This window comes from Molossus molossus, unplaced genomic scaffold, assembly GCF_014108415.1.
Source record: "Molossus molossus isolate mMolMol1 unplaced genomic scaffold, mMolMol1.p scaffold_m16_p_14, whole genome shotgun sequence".
Classification (NCBI taxonomy): Eukaryota; Metazoa; Chordata; class Mammalia; order Chiroptera; family Molossidae; genus Molossus; species Molossus molossus.
The window spans coordinates 29,111,826-29,133,050 of record NW_023425349.1 but is presented as its reverse complement, the minus strand read 5'-3'; the positions used below and the strand labels follow the sequence as shown (position 1 = coordinate 29,133,050).

The 21,225-nt window shown below is 38.3% G+C and overlaps 1 protein-coding gene across 1 annotated transcript in view; it reads left to right on the top strand.

Annotated features, from left to right (window-relative positions):
- The window catches only part of TMEFF1 (transmembrane protein with EGF like and two follistatin like domains 1), a 78,017-nt gene that overhangs the window by 40,940 nt on the left and 15,852 nt on the right, over positions 1–21,225 (top strand). Inside the window, exons 6-7 of the mRNA XM_036261975.1 lie at positions 9,815–9,963; positions 11,774–11,839. Coding sequence (XP_036117868.1) covers positions 9,815–9,963; positions 11,774–11,839 — 215 coding nt within the window. The remainder of the gene's footprint in view (positions 1–9,814; positions 9,964–11,773; positions 11,840–21,225) is intronic.

Sequence of the window (21,225 nt, the reverse complement as noted above, 5' to 3'; positions counted from 1 at the left end):
TTATTTTAAACCATAGTTTTCTTACCTGCTAAATAAACTTACCCTATCAAGAAGGAATGGCATTTTCTATGTAGAGGAAGGAGAAAGGAAGGGAAAGAATAGTATTTTTCAATAATAATAATACCTTTCAAATGTGCATAGTATTTGATGATTTCGAAGGGGTTTTTACAAAAGCTTATTTGACTCCTTCACCAGTGTTATGAGGTATTATTATCCTTATTTTAAAGGCTCAGAGTTGTGATTTGCCAAAATCATAGAACTAAATGATAGAAGTCATGGCATTCATGCCTTTGAAATTCTCAGTGTTAGAAATTCAAAAACTTTAAGAGGCATTACACCAAAAGTCTGTTTTCCACCCTGCTCCCCAGCCTCCTAGTTGTCTGAGCTAGAAGCAGTCACTGCAATCTGTTCATCATTTAATCTCCCAGAGATATTTTATGCATGTACAAGGAAATATGTACATCTCTTTCTTTTTTTTTCAAGCTAATGTCAGCACACTGTATACATACTGGTCTATGTTTTATTTAAAATTTTTATTGTAAAATGCATATTTTATTGTAAAATACAGAAGTATTTAAAACATACACAGACAATTTAAAGAATATCACACCTATGTACCTTAACACCTTGGGTACAAAATAGAACAGTGCCATATTACCGGTGCCAAGCATTAACCCAGCCATGGAAAGAAAGGGCTGTTACACGAAGGCTTACGGAAGATACATTGAACAGTGTTTGTGTCAGAGCCTGGCTTCTGGCTTCCCAGAGAGTTTACAAGATTCCCTCAGGGGAAGTTGGTGGGCAAGACCAGGAGTGAGTCATGGGGAACATAGGGCTCACAACAGTTGAGACACCTCTAGTGTTACCAGGTGTGGATGACTGGCAGAAATGTCTTCAGAGAGTGGACTGTTGTGTGTTTTCTACTTCTAATCTCACCATAGATGACTCCCAGCTCTTAAGAGTGTATGTCAGTTAAATGAATGTGCTCCTTTGGCTCGACATGGAGGGGAGACTAGGAGCTTTATTGCCATTTGGTCAAGACACGTGAAAGACAGATGAGAATCTGGACCAGGCTTACCTGGGCATTCTGTCCTCTGGCTAAAAAAGAGGACACCGTTGCATTAGGTAAAGGCAGCCAGCATTGCGACTGTCTACAGAGCTACAGAGGGAAACTATTTCAGTGTGGACTAGTTGCCCTTCCATCCTGAGTCTTCCTTTAATGTGTGTTTTTTCCAGCAACAGTCAGTTCTCCAATTCTAGACAAACTGGATGTTCTCATTTCGGTTCTGACAATGTCCACTTGGAGTTAGCATGGACCCCGCAGGTTAAGGGCTCAGACCTGTAAGACTCTCACTTTAGATAGCAGTCATCAGTGAGGTCCCCAGCACTTCTGCCCAGCATACTGTTAATTTGGAGACCTCCCCTACATTCCATAATTTGCTAAAATGACTCAAATGACTCTCAGAACTCAGGAAAGAGCTATGAGTCATGTCATCAGCATACAAGAGATTCGGCTACCACTGAGAAAGGGTTTTTAGGAGTTCTGAGCCAGGAACAGGGGACAAAGACCAAATGTATTTTTTGTTACACCACAGGTATCATCCGGTAAATTCCTTTACGTCACTCCTGTATGGGATACTCTGTTTCTTGTAATTTTTGCCTTTAACTTCTTGGTTTTAAGCTCCCATTTTAGTATCTCCTTCTGTGGCTTCTTGAGAAAGGGCACAAGGTGTTTGAAAATGTTTTTAACCTACAGCTAATACTGACTTGGCAAATATGTAATTCTAACTGGGAGGTCATTTTCCCTCAGAACTGTGAAAACATTGCTCTGTTGTCCTCTAGCTTCCAGCATTGCTGTTGAATCTGAAGCCTTTCCGATTCCCAACCTTTATATATATGATTTGTTTTCTCTCTCAAAGCATCTTCTTTTGGTCCCCGGTGTAAATACATTTCACAATGTTATGCCCTTTCCTAGAAACTTAGTGACTTCTGATTGGAGAAATCTTCCAGTTAGTTCTTTGATGACTTTCTTTTCTGTTTCTGGTACTTCTGTTTTTTGGATGTTGGACATCCTAGATTAGTCCTTTAATTGTCTTTTCTCTCCTATTTTCTATTACAATTTTTTTTTGCTGTGCTTACCGAGAGGTTTCTTCACTTTATCTGTTTCAGTACTTTTTTGAGTTTTTCATTTCTGCTATAATGTTTAATTTCCAAAAGCTCATTTTTGTTCTCAGGGTGCACCTTTTTTTGTTGCTTTATGATTACAATGTCTTTTTTATGCCTGTGCATTATCATTTGTATTCTATCTGCTGTAAGGATGAGATTTTCTCTTATTTATTTTTATTCAATAAGTTATCATCTGTACCTTTGTTTAAGGTTATATGGCTTTATAAAATAAACTAAGGAGTGTTCTTTTTATTATCTGGATGGCTTTCTGTAATATGATTGAAATGAATGTCTTCATGAATTTTCTTTTTTAAAACACCAGGATATGATGTTGTCTTTGAGAGAGGATTTTTCTTAAAAAAACAAAACAAAACAAAACAGAAAAACAACAGATTTGATTTGTTTAGTGATTCTAATACCATTCAACTTCTATTTCTTTTTTGGCAAAATTTGATAGTTAATATTTTTTATATGTTTTTATTGACTTTTTAGAGAGAGAGGAAGGGAGAGAGAGATAGAAACATCAATGTGAGAGAGAAACATCGATTGGCTGCCTCCTGCCACGCCCCCTACTCGGGATTGAGCCCAAAACTTGGGCATGTGCCCTGACTGGGAGTCAAACCGGGGACCTCTCAATCCATGGGATGATGCTAAATCTACTGAGCCACACTGGCTGGGCAGCTAATATTTTTTAAAAGTTATTTCACCTGTTTTCAAACTTGCTAACATAGTTGTTTATAATAACTTTTAATCCCCAATTACCGTTAAGTCTATAGTCTTTTTCGTTACTAAAATTTTTTTTTCTCTTTCTTTTTTTTTCATCCTACTTTATCAATTTAAAAGTTATTTCACAGGACCAAGTTTTGACTTTATTGATATTCTCCACTGTAACTTTGTTTTCTATTTCTGCTAAGATATATCTGTAATTCTAGATCTGTATCTATATATCCATATCTATATCATCTGTATCTTCCACCTGTTTTTGCTTTCATTGGATCTATTCCATTACTAATTTTTTAACTTCTTTAATAGATGCTTAGTGATTTAATTTTTAGCCTTTTTTTAGGATTTGAGGAAAAACTTGAAGGAGGTGAAGGAATGAGCCAGGTGGATGTTTGAGGGAAAAGTATTCCAGGAAATGGGAAGCCCTGGAGTTAGGAGTGTCCTTGGTGTGTTTGAGAGAAAAGCGTGACCAATTTAGTGACAATATTCTTCATGCTATAAATGTGGAAAATAACTTCCTACTTACCTCCTTTCATTTGTCAGTTTCTATGCTGAGATTTCTATTTTATGTAACAGCTGTAATTAGTAGAGAGAACTCCATCTCAGCCACTCATATATGATCTCAGGCTTTTAAACTTCCTTCAAATTTAGTTTTTCTATTCATAATTTGTTGCAGTCAGGATTAAATGAGGCAAATGTGACTGTACCCTCACAGTAGGTACAGAGTAAATGGTTGTTAAATGTTTTGAATTTGTCATATTTACTAAGGTGATTTCTTTCCACTTTACTGCACACTCCTGTGCTTTGGGCATCCTGCCCTGTGCTACTGTTGCCAGTCTGCAAACACCTGTAATTGCTGTAATCAGTTGTATCAGTGGCCTCTGGAGTCTAATATTTTCTTCCTCTGCTCATTGTCTCACTGAGCTGGACTCTCCTTGAGCTGGTAATTTCATTTTCTTTTCTCGTGTGCTATTGAAAACAGTAGTGATGGTTTGTTCTCACAGCTTTTGGTCTTCCTCTCAGTGGTGCCATCCCATTGAGGGGGCCAATTTTCAGACACTTGACCAAGGCTGTTCCTGGTTGAGTGGCAGTGCCCAGTGCTGAATCACTTGTTTGTCCTTACTGGATTGGAATGGTAGCTTGTGTTCATGTGGCTGAGCCTTTTCATAATCCTGAAACGGTTCTGTAATGCTTTCTTCCATTGGCTATTTTACTGCCATCCCAATTTTGCCCTTAAACTGGGGGTCAGCAAAGATTTTCTACAAAGGGCCAGATGGCGGTGACTATTTTATGCCTTGCAGGCCACATGTGGTCTCTGTTACCTATTCTTCCCTCCCTTCCTCCACCCCCAACCCTTTTAAAATGTAAAAGCCATTTTGACTTAAGTTCTTAAATGTTCTTATGACCTTTTCATTGTTTTCTGGTGCCTTAATTTTAAAATTGTGAAATAGAACATATATTCAAAAGTGTATGAAAACTTACACATTTGGTTTAATGCACAAAAACAAAACAAACTTTTGTGAATCTTGTCTCCCAAGCCAGAATAGAATTTATCAGTACTTCAGAGCTGGCTCCCCCAATGGCACCTTTCTCCCACCCACTTGCTGTACTGCATCTTGTGGAAATCATGCCTTTGCTTTTTTTTTTTTTTTTACAGTTTTACCACATGTGAAAAGTCTCGTAATAATGTATTATTTAGCTTTTGATTGACTTTGAATTTTGTGCAACTGGAATCATACCACATGTACCTTCTTCTGCTCAGCGTTGTGTGTTTGGGATCCATTCATGTTGATGCACACAACAGTACTTAATTCGGTTTTGCTGCTTATTGAATTCAGTCCTTTGATTATACCACATCCTTTTACAGTCCATTTTACTGTTGGTGGACATCTGGACTGTTAACAGTATTTGTTCTCATGAATATACCGCTGTGGACATTCTCACTCATGTCTCCTGGCGCATACCTGTAAGAGATTTTCCTAGTAGTGAAATTGTTGGGCTTTTGCAAGTCTAGCTTCTCATGGTAATGCCTGTTTTCCATAGTGGTTGTACCAGTAAGCTCTCCCCTCCTCCTTGCCAACACTTACTTGGTAGTATCCTTATTCTCAGTTTTTGCCTTTTTAGTGAATGTGATAGTATCTATTTTACTGCGGTTTTAATTGCATTTTCCTGATTATTGAATAGTTCAACATCTTTTCACATATATTTCTCCCATAAGATTCTTCTATTTTTTTCTATTTATTTTCTGTTTATGGCTTTCCCCACTTCTTACCCGTTAAGTTATATATATTTTTTAAAAATAAATTTTTGTTTATATATCCTGCATACTGATTATTCATTGATTATTGGGCTATACTTAATTGTTTGTTCTCTTTATGGGAAGTTCTTCATTTTGAAGTTAAATTTATTGGTTTCTTCTGTTTGATCTTCTAGGTCTTAAATTCATCAGGAATTAAGGAAATCTTCAAACATAGAAAAGGGGAAATAAATAAAGTGTAATTCCTGCCCATATATCCATCATTCAGCCTTAAAAAGTCCAATTTTGTTTCATCTATATCTACCTCCTACATTTTTGGGGAAGCATTTTAAAGAAAATTCCAGCATCAAATCATTTCCCCTGTAAATATTTCGGTTTTACTGATATTTTATCTGCTTGATATGTGACTACGGAGAGAGACATGTTAAAATCTACTATAATGGTTGTCCTGGCCAGTTTGGCTGAACAGTTAGAGCATCAGCCCAGGACCAAGAGTCTCGGGTTCAGTTTCCGGTCAAGGCCACAACTTGGTTGCAGGTTCGATCCCTAGCCCCCCATCAGGGTGGTGCAGGAGGCAACCAGTCGATGTGTCTCTCTCATATTGATATTTCTCTTTCCCTCCCTCCTCCCACTCTATCAAAAAAAAAAAAAAAAAAAAAAAAATCAACGGAAAAATATCCTTGGGTGAGGATTAAGAAAAAAGAATCTACTATGGCCCGGCCCGTGTGGCTCAGGGGTTGAGCATTGATTCCTGGTCAGGGCACATGCCCAGGTTGTGAGCCTAATCCCCATTGGGGGGCATGCAGGAGGCAGCCAATTGATGTTCTCTCTCATCGATATTTCTATCCCTCCTTCTCCCTTTCTCTTTCTCTAAAATCAATAAAGAAAAAATATTAAAATATAAAAATCTACTATGGTGGATTTGGCCATTTCTTGTGGTTTTCTTATTTTTTGCTTTATAGATTTTGAGGTTATTTAAAATATTTAGAATTATTATATCTTCCTGTTGAATTAAATTTTTTATTATTACGAAAGGACCTTCTTTCTTTCTCATAATCCTTTTTGCTCTGTAGTCTCTTTCTCGTCTGATGTTAGAGAGAGCCACACCAGGTTTCTTCCCTTCCCGGTGTGGTATTTCTCACTGTTCTTTTATTTTCAACTTTTTCTATCATTACATTTTTTCCAACTATTTTTATTATGGTAAAATACACATAGCTCAAAATTCACCACCATTTTAACTGTCCAGTTCAGTGGTATTGCATACATTCACAGTGTTGTGTTACCACTATTCACCTCCAAAACTCTCTTCATCTTGTTAAACTGCAGCTCTGCCTATTAAAAAATAACTCACCATTCTCCTCTTCCCAGCCCATGGCAACTACCCACATCATTACATTTTAACATATATATCATAAGCATATATCTAGATGGCTTTTGTATTTTTATACAGCCTATCTTGTTTTTCTTTTAGCTGGAAAATTGAGTTCACTTAAATATATTATAAGTACTGATGTATTTTAATTTTTTTTCTATCTTACTGTGTAATTTGGTCTTGCCTTTTCTTTGTTTCTTCTTTCTCGCCTAATTTTGGATTTTTCTCATTTAGTTTCACGTTATGGGTATTCCTTCTTTTAGTGGTAACCTTAGTAATTTTAACATGCATGTTCAACTTATCACAGTCTAAAGTTCATCACTATCTCTGTTCTTAAACACTACAATTTCAATCCTGCCTAATTTGCCTGCTATCATTATAATGCATTTTAATTTCCTGTTTTAAAAAATTTAACTGCAAAGAGCATTGTTGTTGTCTTATATAGTGAGTATTTTGTTAACGTTACCTACATATTTATACTTTTGTTCTCTATTTGTATTTGCATTTCAGTTTTTCCTTATAGGATCATTTTTCTGTTGCCTTTCGAATTTCTTTTACTGACAGCAAGGTGGCAGACTCTAAATTTTTAATTCTTCCAAATTACTTTTATTTTACCCTCATTCACAAAAGATATTTTTCTATACAGAATTCTATTCTATCTCAGAACATTGTAGGTATTACTTCACTGTATTTTGGAGATAAATAGAAATTTGGCTTCAGTATTGCTTTTGAAGGAACTTGTCCTTGCTTCTTAGAAGGTAATCTCTTCTTTCTGGCTGGTTTTAAAATATTCTTTTTTTGCTCTTGTTATAAAATTTCATTGTGATATTTCAGTGTCTAGATTCATTTAAAAAATGTTTTTATTAATTTTTTTAGAGAGAGGAAGGGAGAGAGAGATAAAAACATTGATGTGAGAGAGAAACATCTATTGGCTGCCTCCTGCACGCCCCCACTAGGGATCTAGCCTGAAACCCAGGCATGTGCCCTGACAGAATAGAAGCGGGACCGCTCAGCCCATGGGATGACGCTCAATCCACTGAGCCACACTTGCTGGTCTAGATTCCTTTTTAATAATCCTGTTTGGAATTTATTAGGCTTCTTGGATATTTAGATTATTTTTTTTTAGTTTTAGAAAGTTTGATGAGAAATTGTTGAGCATATTGTCATTGCCTCACTCCTTTAACTCCTTCTAGAACTCCATTCAGATTTTTATTGTCCACGTCTCTTAATCTTTCCTATGTTCCACTTGTGACTCTGTGCTGTATTCTGGGTAATTTCCTCTGACCTGTCTTCCAGTTTACTGATTCACCTTTAGATGATCTAATCTGCTGTTAAATCTGACCACTGAATTTTTTATTTCTACTGATACATTATTTAAGTTCTGTTTGGGTCTTTTATTTGTTTTGTTTTGTTAGTCCTCATTCGAGGATACTTTTCCATTGATTTTTAGATAGAGTGGGAGGGAGAGAGAGAAACAGTGATGTGAGAAAGACACAATGATTGGTTGCCTCCTGCATGACCCCAACCAGGGCCAGGGATTGAACCTGGGACCCCTTGGTCCTTAGGCCAATGCTCTAACCATTGAGCCAAACTGGCCAGGGCTGTTTGGGTCTTTTTAAATCGGCTTGCTCTGCTCATGGTGTTTTAATTCCTGTTTGTTGTGGATATGTGAGTGTGTGTGTGTGAGCTGCGTATTTCTCTCAGAACTATATCTTAGATGTTTGAGGTCTAGGAAAATAAACTTGGGTTTCTCCAGAGGACGTTGCATTGCTTCTGTCAGTTGCCTGGGGCCCCTTGCGCTCTTTGACTCTTAAAATAAATTCTGGGTTTGAGGTTTTTTAGAACACTCAAGTTGTATTTTAAGTTATAATTACCCATGTGAGGGCTGGCTTGTGGTTTTGAATTCTCGGGGGAGAAGTTTTTCTTCCCTCTCTTCAATGCCTTGGCTCTGGGCAGCGCTTTTTTCCCTCCTTTTAAACAGGTCCCTTGAAATATGGCGACTCATTTTTAGTTTACCCTTATGCAATGGGTTGTAGCTTTTCGAGATAACAGCTTTTCTAAGGCCTTCAGACTCTTCATCGTAGGTAGGTCAGTATTCTTTGTCTCCTGTTCGCGGAGGCTGCAAAGCCAAAAAAGGTAGTAATGGAATTTACCTAGTTTGGCAAATGCCTTCAAGCAAAAAACCAGCTTTAGCAAACTCAACGGATCTTTCTCTGTTTCTGTCTTCATTTAACTTTTGTTCTGTATATTTCTTGCTTTCTTGCCAATTTATGGATGTATTTAAGAAAATGATTAAAAATATTTTACCCAGTATTTTTTTATTGTTTTCAGCAGAAGAGTTAGTCCAGACTCTTAGTTCACCACGTTGCTGAAAACCAGTGTGTCTGCATTTTTTATTTTCCTATTCCCCTCTAGGTTTTACTGTTCTTGTGAGGGGTGACCATGCCCTGGACTCCCTTGGCCTTCTCTGTAATGCAATCTCAGTGGGCAGTGTGTACTCAGTTGTACAGGTAGATGTACAGATTTTAAGGACTTCAATTTTACATTTTTCTATTATTATTATTTTTTATTTATTTATTTTATCCTCACCCGAGGACACCCTTCCATTTTTTGTTCAGACAGAGTGGGAGGGAGAGAGAGGAAGAGAGAGAGAGAGAGAAAAACATCGATGTGAAAGGGACACATCGAGGGGCTGCCACCCGCATGACCCAACCAGGGCTGGGGACAACTGCATCTGAGGTATGTGCCCTCAGCTGGAACCGAACCTGGGTCTCTCTGGACCGCAGGCCAATGCTCTAACCGCTGAGCCAAACCGGCCAGGGCTCTATTATTTTTTTAATCATCTCAGTTATTTGGTGAGTAAGGTGTACTATTATTACTTCTTTTTTATATAGATCAGCAAACTAAGACTTAGAGAAAGAAGCTAGACACAGATCTGGTTGGGCCAGGATTCTGATTCATTTCTTTTAACTCATAATTCTGTCTTCTTTCCTGTACACCACATGGCTTTCTAATGAATGTTGTTGACATTTGACATTTCCTGGTTACTGTATCTAGGTAGGAAAATTCTAGAGAAATCGTTGGATTAATAATATGTGGGTGAAATTATCTCTAAATTCTTACCTGAAAGAAATTGTTAGCTGAGCATGCACTTTGCTTAAATCGATCAGGAACTAAAAACAACATGTTGACTTCTGCTACAGAAGGCAGAAAAAATGAATTTCTCTTCCTTGTGGTTGCAGCATTATGAAATACATTTGTTGTAAAATAGAGGTAATTTTTGTCTTTTCCTACAGGTGTGTATGTAATATAGATTGCAGTGGATACAGTTTTAATCCCGTGTGTGCTTCTGATGGGAGTTCCTACAACAATCCCTGTTTTGTTCGCGAAGCATCTTGTATAAAGCAAGAACAAATTGATATAAGGCATCTTGGTCATTGCACAGGTAAAATCCATTCTACTTTCCCAGAGTCCTTTTTTTAATATTATACATTTGTAATCTTATTTGTATATTTTGGTAGTGGTCCAAATTTGTAAAATAAGAAATCTTTGATGCTGTATTTTCTTTTATTAGGTTTTAGAATTTCTGTGTTCTGTTATTATTTTAGATTTTTTTCCCATTTACTTTCATCTTCTCAAGATATAAAATGTGGTTTTTGGTTGTTTGTTTAGTTAGAAACTGACCTTAACATGGATTTCTAGATACATTCATAGTTCTTAAAGGTTGTCTTACATTTGTAATGATTATAGCTGTTTAAGAATGTCAACTTATTTGAATTTTGGTAAAACTAAATATTTCATATATTTCTTTATCTTTTTCTCTAGAGGTAACAGTTTCCTTTGTTCCCACATTCTCTCTGTAGTTTTTGCCTCTACATATTATGTACTGTTAGAGCTTTTGATGTGAAGCTACAGAATGTAAGGAAGAATTATTATCTTCAATTAAAAATTATTTTTGCCCTTCTGGTTTTTTGTCATAGTTGAGAAGCCATGATCCCAACTAAGAATGAGTTTCTGTTTTCTACTCCTACTAGAATTATTCAGGCACTGAAGACAGAGGTTTTCAAACGTTCTTTCCTCATTAATGGGCACATAGACTAGGATAATGTATTATTTCCTAATAACACATGAGGGCTAGGCACATGTACTAGGATTGTACATTGTTCTTGCTTACTAGGTCTAATCACCCTTCCTCTTCCCCTCCCTTTTTTGGACCTATTAAAGGGATGTGTTTTTATCTTAGTTAAGGGGAAAAGGTTGTAAACCAGAGTTTGGTACTTTATATTGGTAACAAAATATCTGTGCAATACTGCACAACTATTTTCATTACTTCTGGTCTAAGCTACCAAATAATACCCAAGAAACTCATCTGAGGGTTTCTAGGTGGGGGTCAGATGTGGGTATGGTAGAGGAAACCATTTGTTGATAGGCAGACAGTCCATTTAGCTTTGATCTTGAGAAAGATCAAAATGGGGTGGCAGTTAGAGCCTTGGTTGAAAGAAGAGCATAGAGAAAGAATCTTTTTTTGTTTCTTTCAGAAGAACTGGAGCATAATTGAATGGTACTGTCTAGAATTTCAAATTCAGAGCAGTTGGCCAAGCTTAAGAATTTTGTTAAATGAAACTCATGCAGATTTAGAATCCTTTGGAATAGCTGGCCTTTAACTTTTAGTTTGGTCCCCTGTATAATGTTTCTATCCACACCTAATGATATCTTGTTTTTCCTCCTCCTCGCGTTTGGGAAGTTTCAACTTGTGCTTCCCAACAGGTATTTACGGTTCACTTACAGCCTTCCCAGTCTAAATACAATGCACCCATCAGGGGTCATTTTTATACTAAAATTGCTTGATAACAAGCTGAGATTCCATATTTATCTTAATCTGATTTGTTTCCGAGGAAACTGTGGTAGAAAGTAAATCTTGAGACCATTGCTCCTTGGAGAAAGAATTAATCCTTTCTCTTCAGGGTATGTGTTATTTTAGTTTGCACAAGGACACTCTAAGGTGATGACATTTTAGATGAAGTCTAAATGACATTAGACTGGTCATGCAGAGCGTGTATATATCTGGGAGGGAGGCCTTGAAGCCTGAGGCAGAAATGACACAATAGATCAAGAGAATGGTGGAAAATGTGAGCAGGATCTTGGACCGAGTTGGGGAGGACCTGGAGCATTTGGAATAGTTGGGAGTTTCATGGCATGACTTAAACATCATATGTATGTATCTTTTGAAATTTGAAAACTGTTTTCTCTTATAGACACAGATGACACTAGTTTGTTGGGAAAGAAAGATGATGGATTACAGTATCGACCAGATGTGAAAGGTACTGAATCTTGATGTTCAAAATTTTGGCCAACTATTAAAATGTGGTCACTAGCTGTCCTTAGTAGTTCTATGTCTATTATAATGACCTTTCCAACTTTGCTCTCTGTAGCAATATACATTATGCAGTGACTATTAATAATAATATTAACTGAAATAGCAAAGAGCTTCTCAGTTTATAGAATACTTTCACATATGCTTCTTTAAATTGAAATTTTTATTGAGATCATTGTAGATTCACATGCAATTGCCGGACATTATATAGAAAGATCTCTCATAGTTGCTTTTTAAATCCTCTTTACTTCTGTAGAACCTACTATTAACACTTACCCGCTGTGCCCAGGTCTTTCAGCCTTGTTCCCTCTGCCTGGAACTCTTCTTTGCCTATTATTATTTCAGGCTCCGCTTAAAAGTCATTTCCTTTTGGGAAGTATTCCTTGACCCTTAAATCTAGATTAGGTGCCTCTCTCATGTGCTCCCCTATCTAAGCATGTAACCTAATTATAATTGCTTTTTTCACTCAACTGGACCCCCCTCTCGGCTATGAGTTCAGTGAGGACAGGGGACTGTGTCTGTCCTGTTCACTTTTGTATTCCTAGCACAGTAGAATGTATGGCACATGTGTTGGTGTTCCACACTTGTCAAAGAATGGATGCAGCTCAAAGCAGATGTAGGATGTATTTGTTCGGTCTTATGTGAAGTAGAGGTCCCAGCAGAGATTGGGATCCAGGTCCCTTGACCTCATGTGCGGTGCTCTTTCACTGCTTATTTTCATATCCATTATTTCATTTAGTTCTTACAGCTGCTGTCAAGAAAGACCAATGTGAACATTGGGCTGATGAGGTTATATCTAGAGAACCAAAGCAGGTCTGGGTCCTGGAGCTCCTAGACTGGGACTTCTATATAATTGCTCTTCTACACGCATCTCCTACTCATTTGTTTAGTTAGATTAATGGACAGTTTTTTTCCCCAGACGTATGTATGATCCACTTTTTATGCCTATTTTAAAAAATCTATGTAAAATGAGTCCTGGCTGGTCACTCAATGGTTGGAGCATCAGCCTACGGATCCAAGAGTCATGGGTTCAATTCCTGGTCAAGGGCGTATACCTTGGTTGCACGTTCGATCCCTGGCCTGGTTGGTGTTGTACGGAGGCAGCCAGTGGATGTGTCTCTCTCACATCAATGTCTCTTTCTCTTCCCCCTTCCCACACCCATTCTATCTAAAAATCAATGGAAAAATATCCTCTGGTGAGGTTTAAAAAAAAATCTGTATCTATATCTATATCTATATCTATATCTATATCTATATCTATATCTATATCTATATCTATATCTATATCATCATCTATATCTATATATATCTATCTATGTATCTATCTATATCTATATCTATATTTATATGTATGTATGTAAAATGAGAATAATAATAGTACCTGTCTCAGAGTTTTATAAAAACTAAATGAGATAATACATGTCAGGTGCTTAGAACAGTACTTACAGGTGCTTAATAAATGGTGGCTATTATTATTATTATTGAATAATTTATTTTTCTAGGCCACTTTTGAGATACTTAAAAATCCTTACATTTAAGAATTGATCTATAAGTCAAATGAAATTATCGTAGTCAGTATATATAATTTATAATGTGCATACTTTATACTGGTTATTTTATTAGTCACTATTGATGGGTAGAAAGATATCTAATACATGACACCTTTTAAAAAATTTATTTGTAATATTCACCCAAGGATATTTTTTCCATTGATTTTCAGAGAGAGTGAAAGGAGAGGGGAGAAGAGAGAGAGAGAGAGAGAGAAAGAAACATTGATTGACTGCCTTCCGCACATGCCCCAACAGGGGCTGGGGATCGAACCTGCAATCCAGGTACATGCTGTTGACTGGGAATCAAACCCATGACCCTTTGGTGCTCAGGTTGATGCTCTAACCACTGAGCAACACTGGCCAGGGCATGATACTGACCTTTAAAGAGCTTTTGATATAATAAGAAATGATTACAACCTCCTTCTAACAAAGTAGAAATTGGTTGTCATCATAAACGTAATGCGGTTAAAAAGTGCAATGGGGATTTAGAAGAGAGAACTGTTTGGTGGGGGATAGTGAGAATCTGAGAAACTTCACAGAAGAGGTGGAATTTCAGCTGAACCTTGAAGGATGGTTAGGATTTGAACAGAGGTCAGGAGGATGGAAGAGCATGAACAGAGGTGTGGATACAAACGTGATAGGGTGAATTGGAGAATCGCAAGGAATCCTTTTTTGTTTTTTCTGGAGAGTAGGAGACTTAAGAGGTAGAAGTAGAAGGCAAGACTAGAAAGATAACTTGGGGCCAGCTTACATGGTGTCTTGAACATTATATTATCTTAGGGAATTTAAACTTTATTTGTAAGCAATAAGGAATGATTAATATATTTGAAAAAGGCAAGGCTGCCTGGTAGGTGTGGCTCAGTTGGTTGAGCATCATCCCATGCACTGAGAGGTCATGGGTTCAATTCCCAGTCAAGGCACATGCCTGCGTTTAAGGCTCAATCTCCAGTGGGGGGCATGCAGGAGGTAGCTAATCAATGGTTGTCTGTCATCAGTGTTTCTCTCTCTCTCTCTCTCTCTCCCTTCTCCTCTCTAAAATGAATAAAAATATACATTTAAAACAACAAAAACGAAAGGCAAGGCTACTGAATTAAACAATTGAATGAATGGTATCTGGCAAGAATATTTTGCTTATTATGTACATTGGACTCAGGTAATAGGTATCTACTTAGAGATGAGGGATGGAGTTCAAGCTCAGATGACTTGGATGATGGATTCTGTTTATAGAACTAAGGGTGTTGGGAAGGGAAAGATGTTTAGGGCAAAGTAAGGGAGGATTTGATGGTGGAGGTGATTAATTTTATTTTAGCATTTGAATTGCTTGTGGAACTCACCCAGGTGACTTTGTTCAGCATACATTTTTTTTTAATCCTCACCAGAAGATATTTCTCCATTTTACCTTCAGATAGAGTGAGAGGGAGGGGGAGAGAGAGAAAGAGAGGGAGACAGAAACATTGACGTGAGAGGGACACATTGACAGGTTGCCTCCTGCATAACCAGGACCAGGGCCGTGGACAAACTGCAACCAAGGTACGTGCCCTTGGCCGGAATCAAACCTGCAAGTCATTGGTCGGCAGGCCGACGCTCTAACCACTGAGCAAAACTGGCCAGGGCTGTTCAGCATAAATTTATGAGTCAGTTCTTGAATATAGAGGTGATAACTGAAATGAGAGTGAATGAGAGAGCGATTATAGAGCTGCATTGTCTAGAATGGTGGCTATTTAAATTTAAATTACTTGAAGTACAACGAAAGATTTTGTTTTCCATTATACTAGCCCTATTGGAAGTGTTTATTAGTCACATGTGATTGGACAGCACAGATATAAATCATGTCTGGAGTTGTAGAAAGTTCTGTCAGACAGCACTTGTTTAGAAAGGAGAGGAGGTCTAATTTAGGATGAAGTAGAAAGAGGACCCAGAGGAAGAAACCAAGAATACAGTGGCATGGAAGCCAAGGGAAAGATAGCCATGTGGTTTAAAACACTGCATTAAGGTATTAGAGGGTGAGCATTGAATTTGAAGACAAGGGGAATCACTGATAACCATGGATGAAGGAGTTAAGAAGGCATAAATCCAAATCATGAGAGTTAAGAAATGTGGTAGTAGTAAGAAATAGAGTCATAGGGTAACTCTCTTTTGTATGTTACTTCACTTGCTTTTATATATTTATTTTTTTGTTCTCACAGGCATGTATAGGAGGCCTGCAGTAAATATCCGTGTCCTCGGTATACCAGGACTCTAGGCAGTCAGGGATCTAGGGCTGGAGGCTAAAGTGAAAGCAGGAGCAGCATCAGCAAGCAGTGGACAGTGCTCGGCAAGAAGGATCTTTTTTTCCCCCCCGCTATGATGATTTCTTTTATTTATTTTTTTAAATATTTAATTAATTAATTTATTTTTGTTACAGATGTTTCTCCTTATTCCCCCACTGATTTCCCCCTCCCCCTCCCTCCCGGCCCTGTCCCCAGCTTTGTTGTCCATGTCCACTGTTCATGCATACATGCATATAAGTTCTGTGGTTTATCGCTCCCCCACCACCCCCTCTTCTGGGGATTGTCAGTCTGTACCCCACTTCCACGTCTCTGGGACTGTCCCATTCCTCAGACTGTTATGTTCATTATATTCCACAAATAAGTGAGATCATATGAAACTTGTCTTTCTCTGCTTGGCTTGTTTCGCTTAGGATAATACCTTCCAGGTCCCTCCATGTAGTCTCAAAGGATAAGAGATCTTTCTTACAGCTGCATAGTACTCCATTGTGTAAGTTGAGCTCCTGGAGAAGAGTGCTCGTGAAATGGGGCATTTGAATGTCCAGTGTGGTGGCCGAAATTGCGCTTTTCTTGGGCTATTGGAAAGCCATCGGTGACCATTGAAATCGCAGTGTTAGATGCTTTGTGGTAGGTGTTGGAGGCATAAAGGGTATGATGGTTGAGCATGAGGTGTGTGGGAGATGGGTATGTGGCATTTCAAAAAAAACTTGATTATAAGAAATTTCAAACAGATAAAAACAGAACAGTATAATGAACCCTCATGTATCCAGCATTGTCATTCTTGTTTTGCCTTTACACCCCTATCCACTTATTCATATTTTACTGTTTTTTAAAAATAATTTACATACACTGAAATGCACAAATGTTAGCTATCAGTTTTGACAAATGGATACATCCCATCCATGTACACTACACTTTGTCACAATCTGTAATAATTTCATCTACCCAGGAAATTCCTTTGTGGCATGTAACATGTTAATGAGGCCATTTTTTATCAAAAGATATTTTCAAATACATCCTAAGATTTAACCATAAAATCTTTTTATTACCAAGACCTTTTTTCTTCTTTCCTGATCTTTACCTCACCTGAACCTTCGCCTCACCTATGACCTTTTGCTCTCAATAGTCTATTCCTACTGACCAGTGATACCAGAGATACTAAAATATTCCATTGCTTGGCGACCGTTTATGTATTTTAATATAGCTTTTTAAAAAAAAAATTTTTTTTTCTTTATTGATTTTAGAGAGAGAGGAAGGGAGAGGGAGAGAGAGATAGAAACATTAATGAGAGAGAACATCGATTGATTGGCTGCCTCCTGCATGCCCCCCACTGGGGACTGGGCCCACAACCTGGGCATGTGCCCTGACCGGGAATTGAACTGGTGACCTCTTGGTGCATGGATTGATGTTCAACCAGTGAGCCACACCAACTGGGCAATACAACTCTTTTGATATGCGCTTTTTAAAATGGTTTTGAAAAATTTTGCCTCATCAAAAGGTAAGACTGAGCCAGTTGCTAAAATCACTGAGGGAAATGTGAAGGTTTGCGTCATGGAGCGTGGTGGAGAGTCGTGATGAGCGTGGTTAGATGTGCAGGTAGACGGACAGCACAGACCCCTGCGAGGGCAAGGTGGTGCGAGAGAGAGTGGAAGCTGAGCTGGAGGGCACAGGTGGTAAGACAGCAGAAGGTGGAAAGGTGTAGGAAAGAAAGTGATCTGGGTATGTCCAGAGGATGAAAGGAGTACTCTCTAAGGGAGTAGCTGAGGAGGTGGACGAGTTCATTCACATTAGAAAAGGTGTTTCACTGGGCAGACCAGAAAGTCTAGGAAAAGAAGAGTTAGAGTTGGTGGAAAATAGTAGATTTAGAAATGAGAGTAGGAAGTGTTGGAGGGTAGGTAGGAGTTTTTACCTAGGCAGAGAATTCTTTGATGGGGTCCAAGAAGCGTGGGGTTAGGGAAGGATATATAGAGGGATGGATGTTAGTGATGAAGGTTGGGGTGCAGGATAGTATAGGGGAAGAAAGAAAGTCTATTGAATCTTTTAATTGGGGATTTGTAGAAACAATGGGCCCTAGACTTACTGTTGCAATATTGATGTAGTGTGGCCTTCAGAATGCATGTCTTAGTTGTTAATACAACTCCTCATGCTTTATTTGGGTTGTATATTGATGGACCGGGACAAATAGCCTGTAGAACATGCCTTTGCAGATAAGCCATCTGGCACTAGGTTTTCTTACAACGTCATCACTTAGAACCATCCTCTCCTTTGTCTTTGAAAACACTGCCGCTGGTGGTGGGTTTGTTTCTGGGTGGGAGGAGCTGCTGGGTAACCAAATGCACTTTGTGTGTTGCAGACACACAAAACACTGTTCAGAGACCAGCGATCGCAGCTGTTACTCCTGGAGTCTGCCTGTCACCACTTGCCTGAGGGCATTGTTTAGACAGGCCCATTCTCTGCCCAGTTCTTGCTTTGTGAGACTCTGCCTCTACCCTTGCTTTATGACATCTTTAAAGCTTTTTTTAATCTTTCCTTTTTGAAGGTATTAATTTACTTTGCCTAGAGAACTGGTGCTTAGACATTCCTCTTTGTCCATTTCCTACACACCTCTCAGGGTAGCCTGGTGACGGTCAAGATTCTGTGCTCCGGAGTCAGACTTGGACCACACTTAAAGGCAGCTGTGTGGCCTGATTCCTTGGAGCCTCCATCTCACTTCTGTAAAGTGGGAGCAGTAATATCTACTGCCTAGGATTTCTCTGAATAATAAATGCTATATCACTAAGTTAATTATTCATGTTATTATGGTGGTTGTTAATACTTTTGCTTTTTAGTTTCCTTCTTGGTAGCCTGGCTACCTTCCCCTTGTTTTTCACCATTCCTCTGCAAACCTGTCTAAGAATTCTTTCCTGAGGAATGCTGTCTATAGTGAGTTACCCTTTGAATTTGAACTTCCATGGCCCCTAATATTGTAAAACCTTCTTTGGGCATTTAATTATAAACTGCCATGTGGGACCTCTTCCCTTGTATTGTCCAGCTTTTAGTGTGTATATGTTGATTTCCTAAATTGATTATAAGCTTTTTCAGGGCAGGGACCATGTGTACTTTTAAAAAATATCATCTGTATCTTCGCTGAGCATATGGCTATGCACAGAAATAGTATGTAAATTTAATGGAATGAATACATTGGTATTGAGCAGAATGCTGAATTAGGGTTCTGTGACAGCCACAAACTTCAAAGTCTTAATAGACATGCCCATGTTTTATATGGCTTCGCTCTTTCTAGAGCTTGACGCCACATTTTAAAAAATTAATTCAGTAAGTGCTGTTGGTGCCATACATTGTCTATTAATTTCTCAAAACCCTGTTCTAAAATCGGTTAACTTTTTTTCATTGCCGTCATATAGCCGAATCCTGATAGTTTTCAGCTCTGCATTCTTGAAATTTTCTTTGTTTATAGGACTTTCTTATGGTCGATTAGTATGTTACCACAGTCCCTATAGACTATACAATACTATTGTTATACACCTTGTTTATTATTATAGGTTGGCACATAACCTCAGTCTCCGTGGCCCCATTATTATATACTTCCTTGTGTGGGTTCGGAGAGTTATGGGGTGATGAGTACTATGGGAGACAGTGCCTTTTCCTTCCGTCATTCATGGCTTGGTTTCAAATGTAGAGTAGCACTTCTAGTTTTAAATCAGAGCAAGAAAAGTACTGCATTCCAGCTATTGTACAGAAACGAATAACACAAACATCTAGATTCTCAAAGGAGCTCACAGTCTCATGGTAGAGACTGATTTAAAAAACCCACATAGTTGTATGACCATATCGTGAGTATTGATTTCTTTGTCATAGCAGAATTATAGTTTGATAGCTGGAGGAGACTTTGTAAGCCCTTTGAGGACAGGGTATGTCTTAATTATTTTTCTGTCTCCCTCACCTAGTAGAGTGTCTGACATATGGAATATGATCAATAAATGATAAGTGAATAAGTTATCTATTCTGTGCTGTCCAACGTGATAGCTACTAGCCACATGTGGCTACTGAGCTCTTGAAATATGGCTAGTCAGAGTTGAGATGTGTGTTTGCTGATTTTGAGGATTTATTTAAGAAAAAAGAGTGGAAAATACGACGATTTTACAATAAATATTGATTATATTGTTGAAATGATATTTATTTGACATAGTGGTTTAAATAAAATACATGATTGAAATTAATTTACCTATTTTTACTTTATAAAAATATGGCTGCTAGAAAATAAAAATTACATATGTGTTGTATTGCACTTCTGTTGAACAGTGCTGATCTCATTGAGCATCCCTTAGAGAAAGTGATTTTGTTACCAGAAATGGGGACCTGGCTCTTGGTGGGTCTGCCTAGGGCCAGCTGGTACTGCGTGGGTTCTTGACTTCATGCAGGAACAGTTCACCACACAAGTCCAGATGAATTTTAGAGGACATTTATTAAAGTTGAGAACAGTGAAACAAGAAAGGGCTGGGGAAATGAGCCTGGGTAGGTCTGCTTTGGCCCACTAAGAAGTCAGGGAAAAGGGGCCTTGGGGAAGGTTCAGGGGGTTTGCCTGGGGTGAACCACCACCGCCCATTACTGCCCTGGTTGCAAGCCTCATGGGGTCCCTTAGAGTTTAGGAGGTGCATGCCTGTGGGGAAAGTAAGGGGGGCGGCGCAGGTGTGCTACTGGGATGGGGAGCATGTGGGTTCTCCTTCCTAAAAGTTTTTTAAAGGTGGAGATCTTAGACGAGGTCTCAGGGGAGGATCTCAGCAGAATATCCATCAACTTTTCATGAGGGTTCCTTCAGGGTCATGGTCTCCACTGATTGGTCAGTGCCAGGGCGTCTCCTGGGGCTGAAATACAACTGAGGCCTACCGTGGCCAGTTTGTTCAGCTGTCTGTCTCAGTTTCCCCATTCCACTGGCCAAGGAATTTTCCTAGCTTCTTACAAACCTGACTCAATTCTACCAGGGTCACAAAATAGCAGAGATATTCTTAAAATTGAGAATTTACATGTTGGACTTTTTGAATCCTAGTATAGTTTTTTCTAGGCATAATTTAGTACAATGTAAATACATAAACTTTGAGGTTAAAAGGCATCAATCTGGTTTTATTAGGTATGACAGGACCTCTGTGCTTTAGTTGTTCTATCATTGAGCTTAACACTCATTAAAATTTTCTCCTTTTATATGTAAATTTTGATCATCAGAAAATCTGCATTTTTAGTTCTCAGTTTTTCCTGCAGTTGGCACCTCTGTTTCCACTTCTCCCTTGCTCTTCCCCTTCTTATACACCTACCTATATATACACATAGCCTCCTAGTTTATTCCTTTTGTTTCCATTAACATTCTTCAAATTATATTAGCACCTTTATTTGTATTTGGGGGAGATGAGCCTTTGGTGTTACGTCAGGTGCTAGCTGGTTGTTTTAGTGTCTTGTACATGCATTAATTATCTCATGTAGTCCTCTCAAAACTACATGGTGTATAGGTCCTATTATGGTATTGA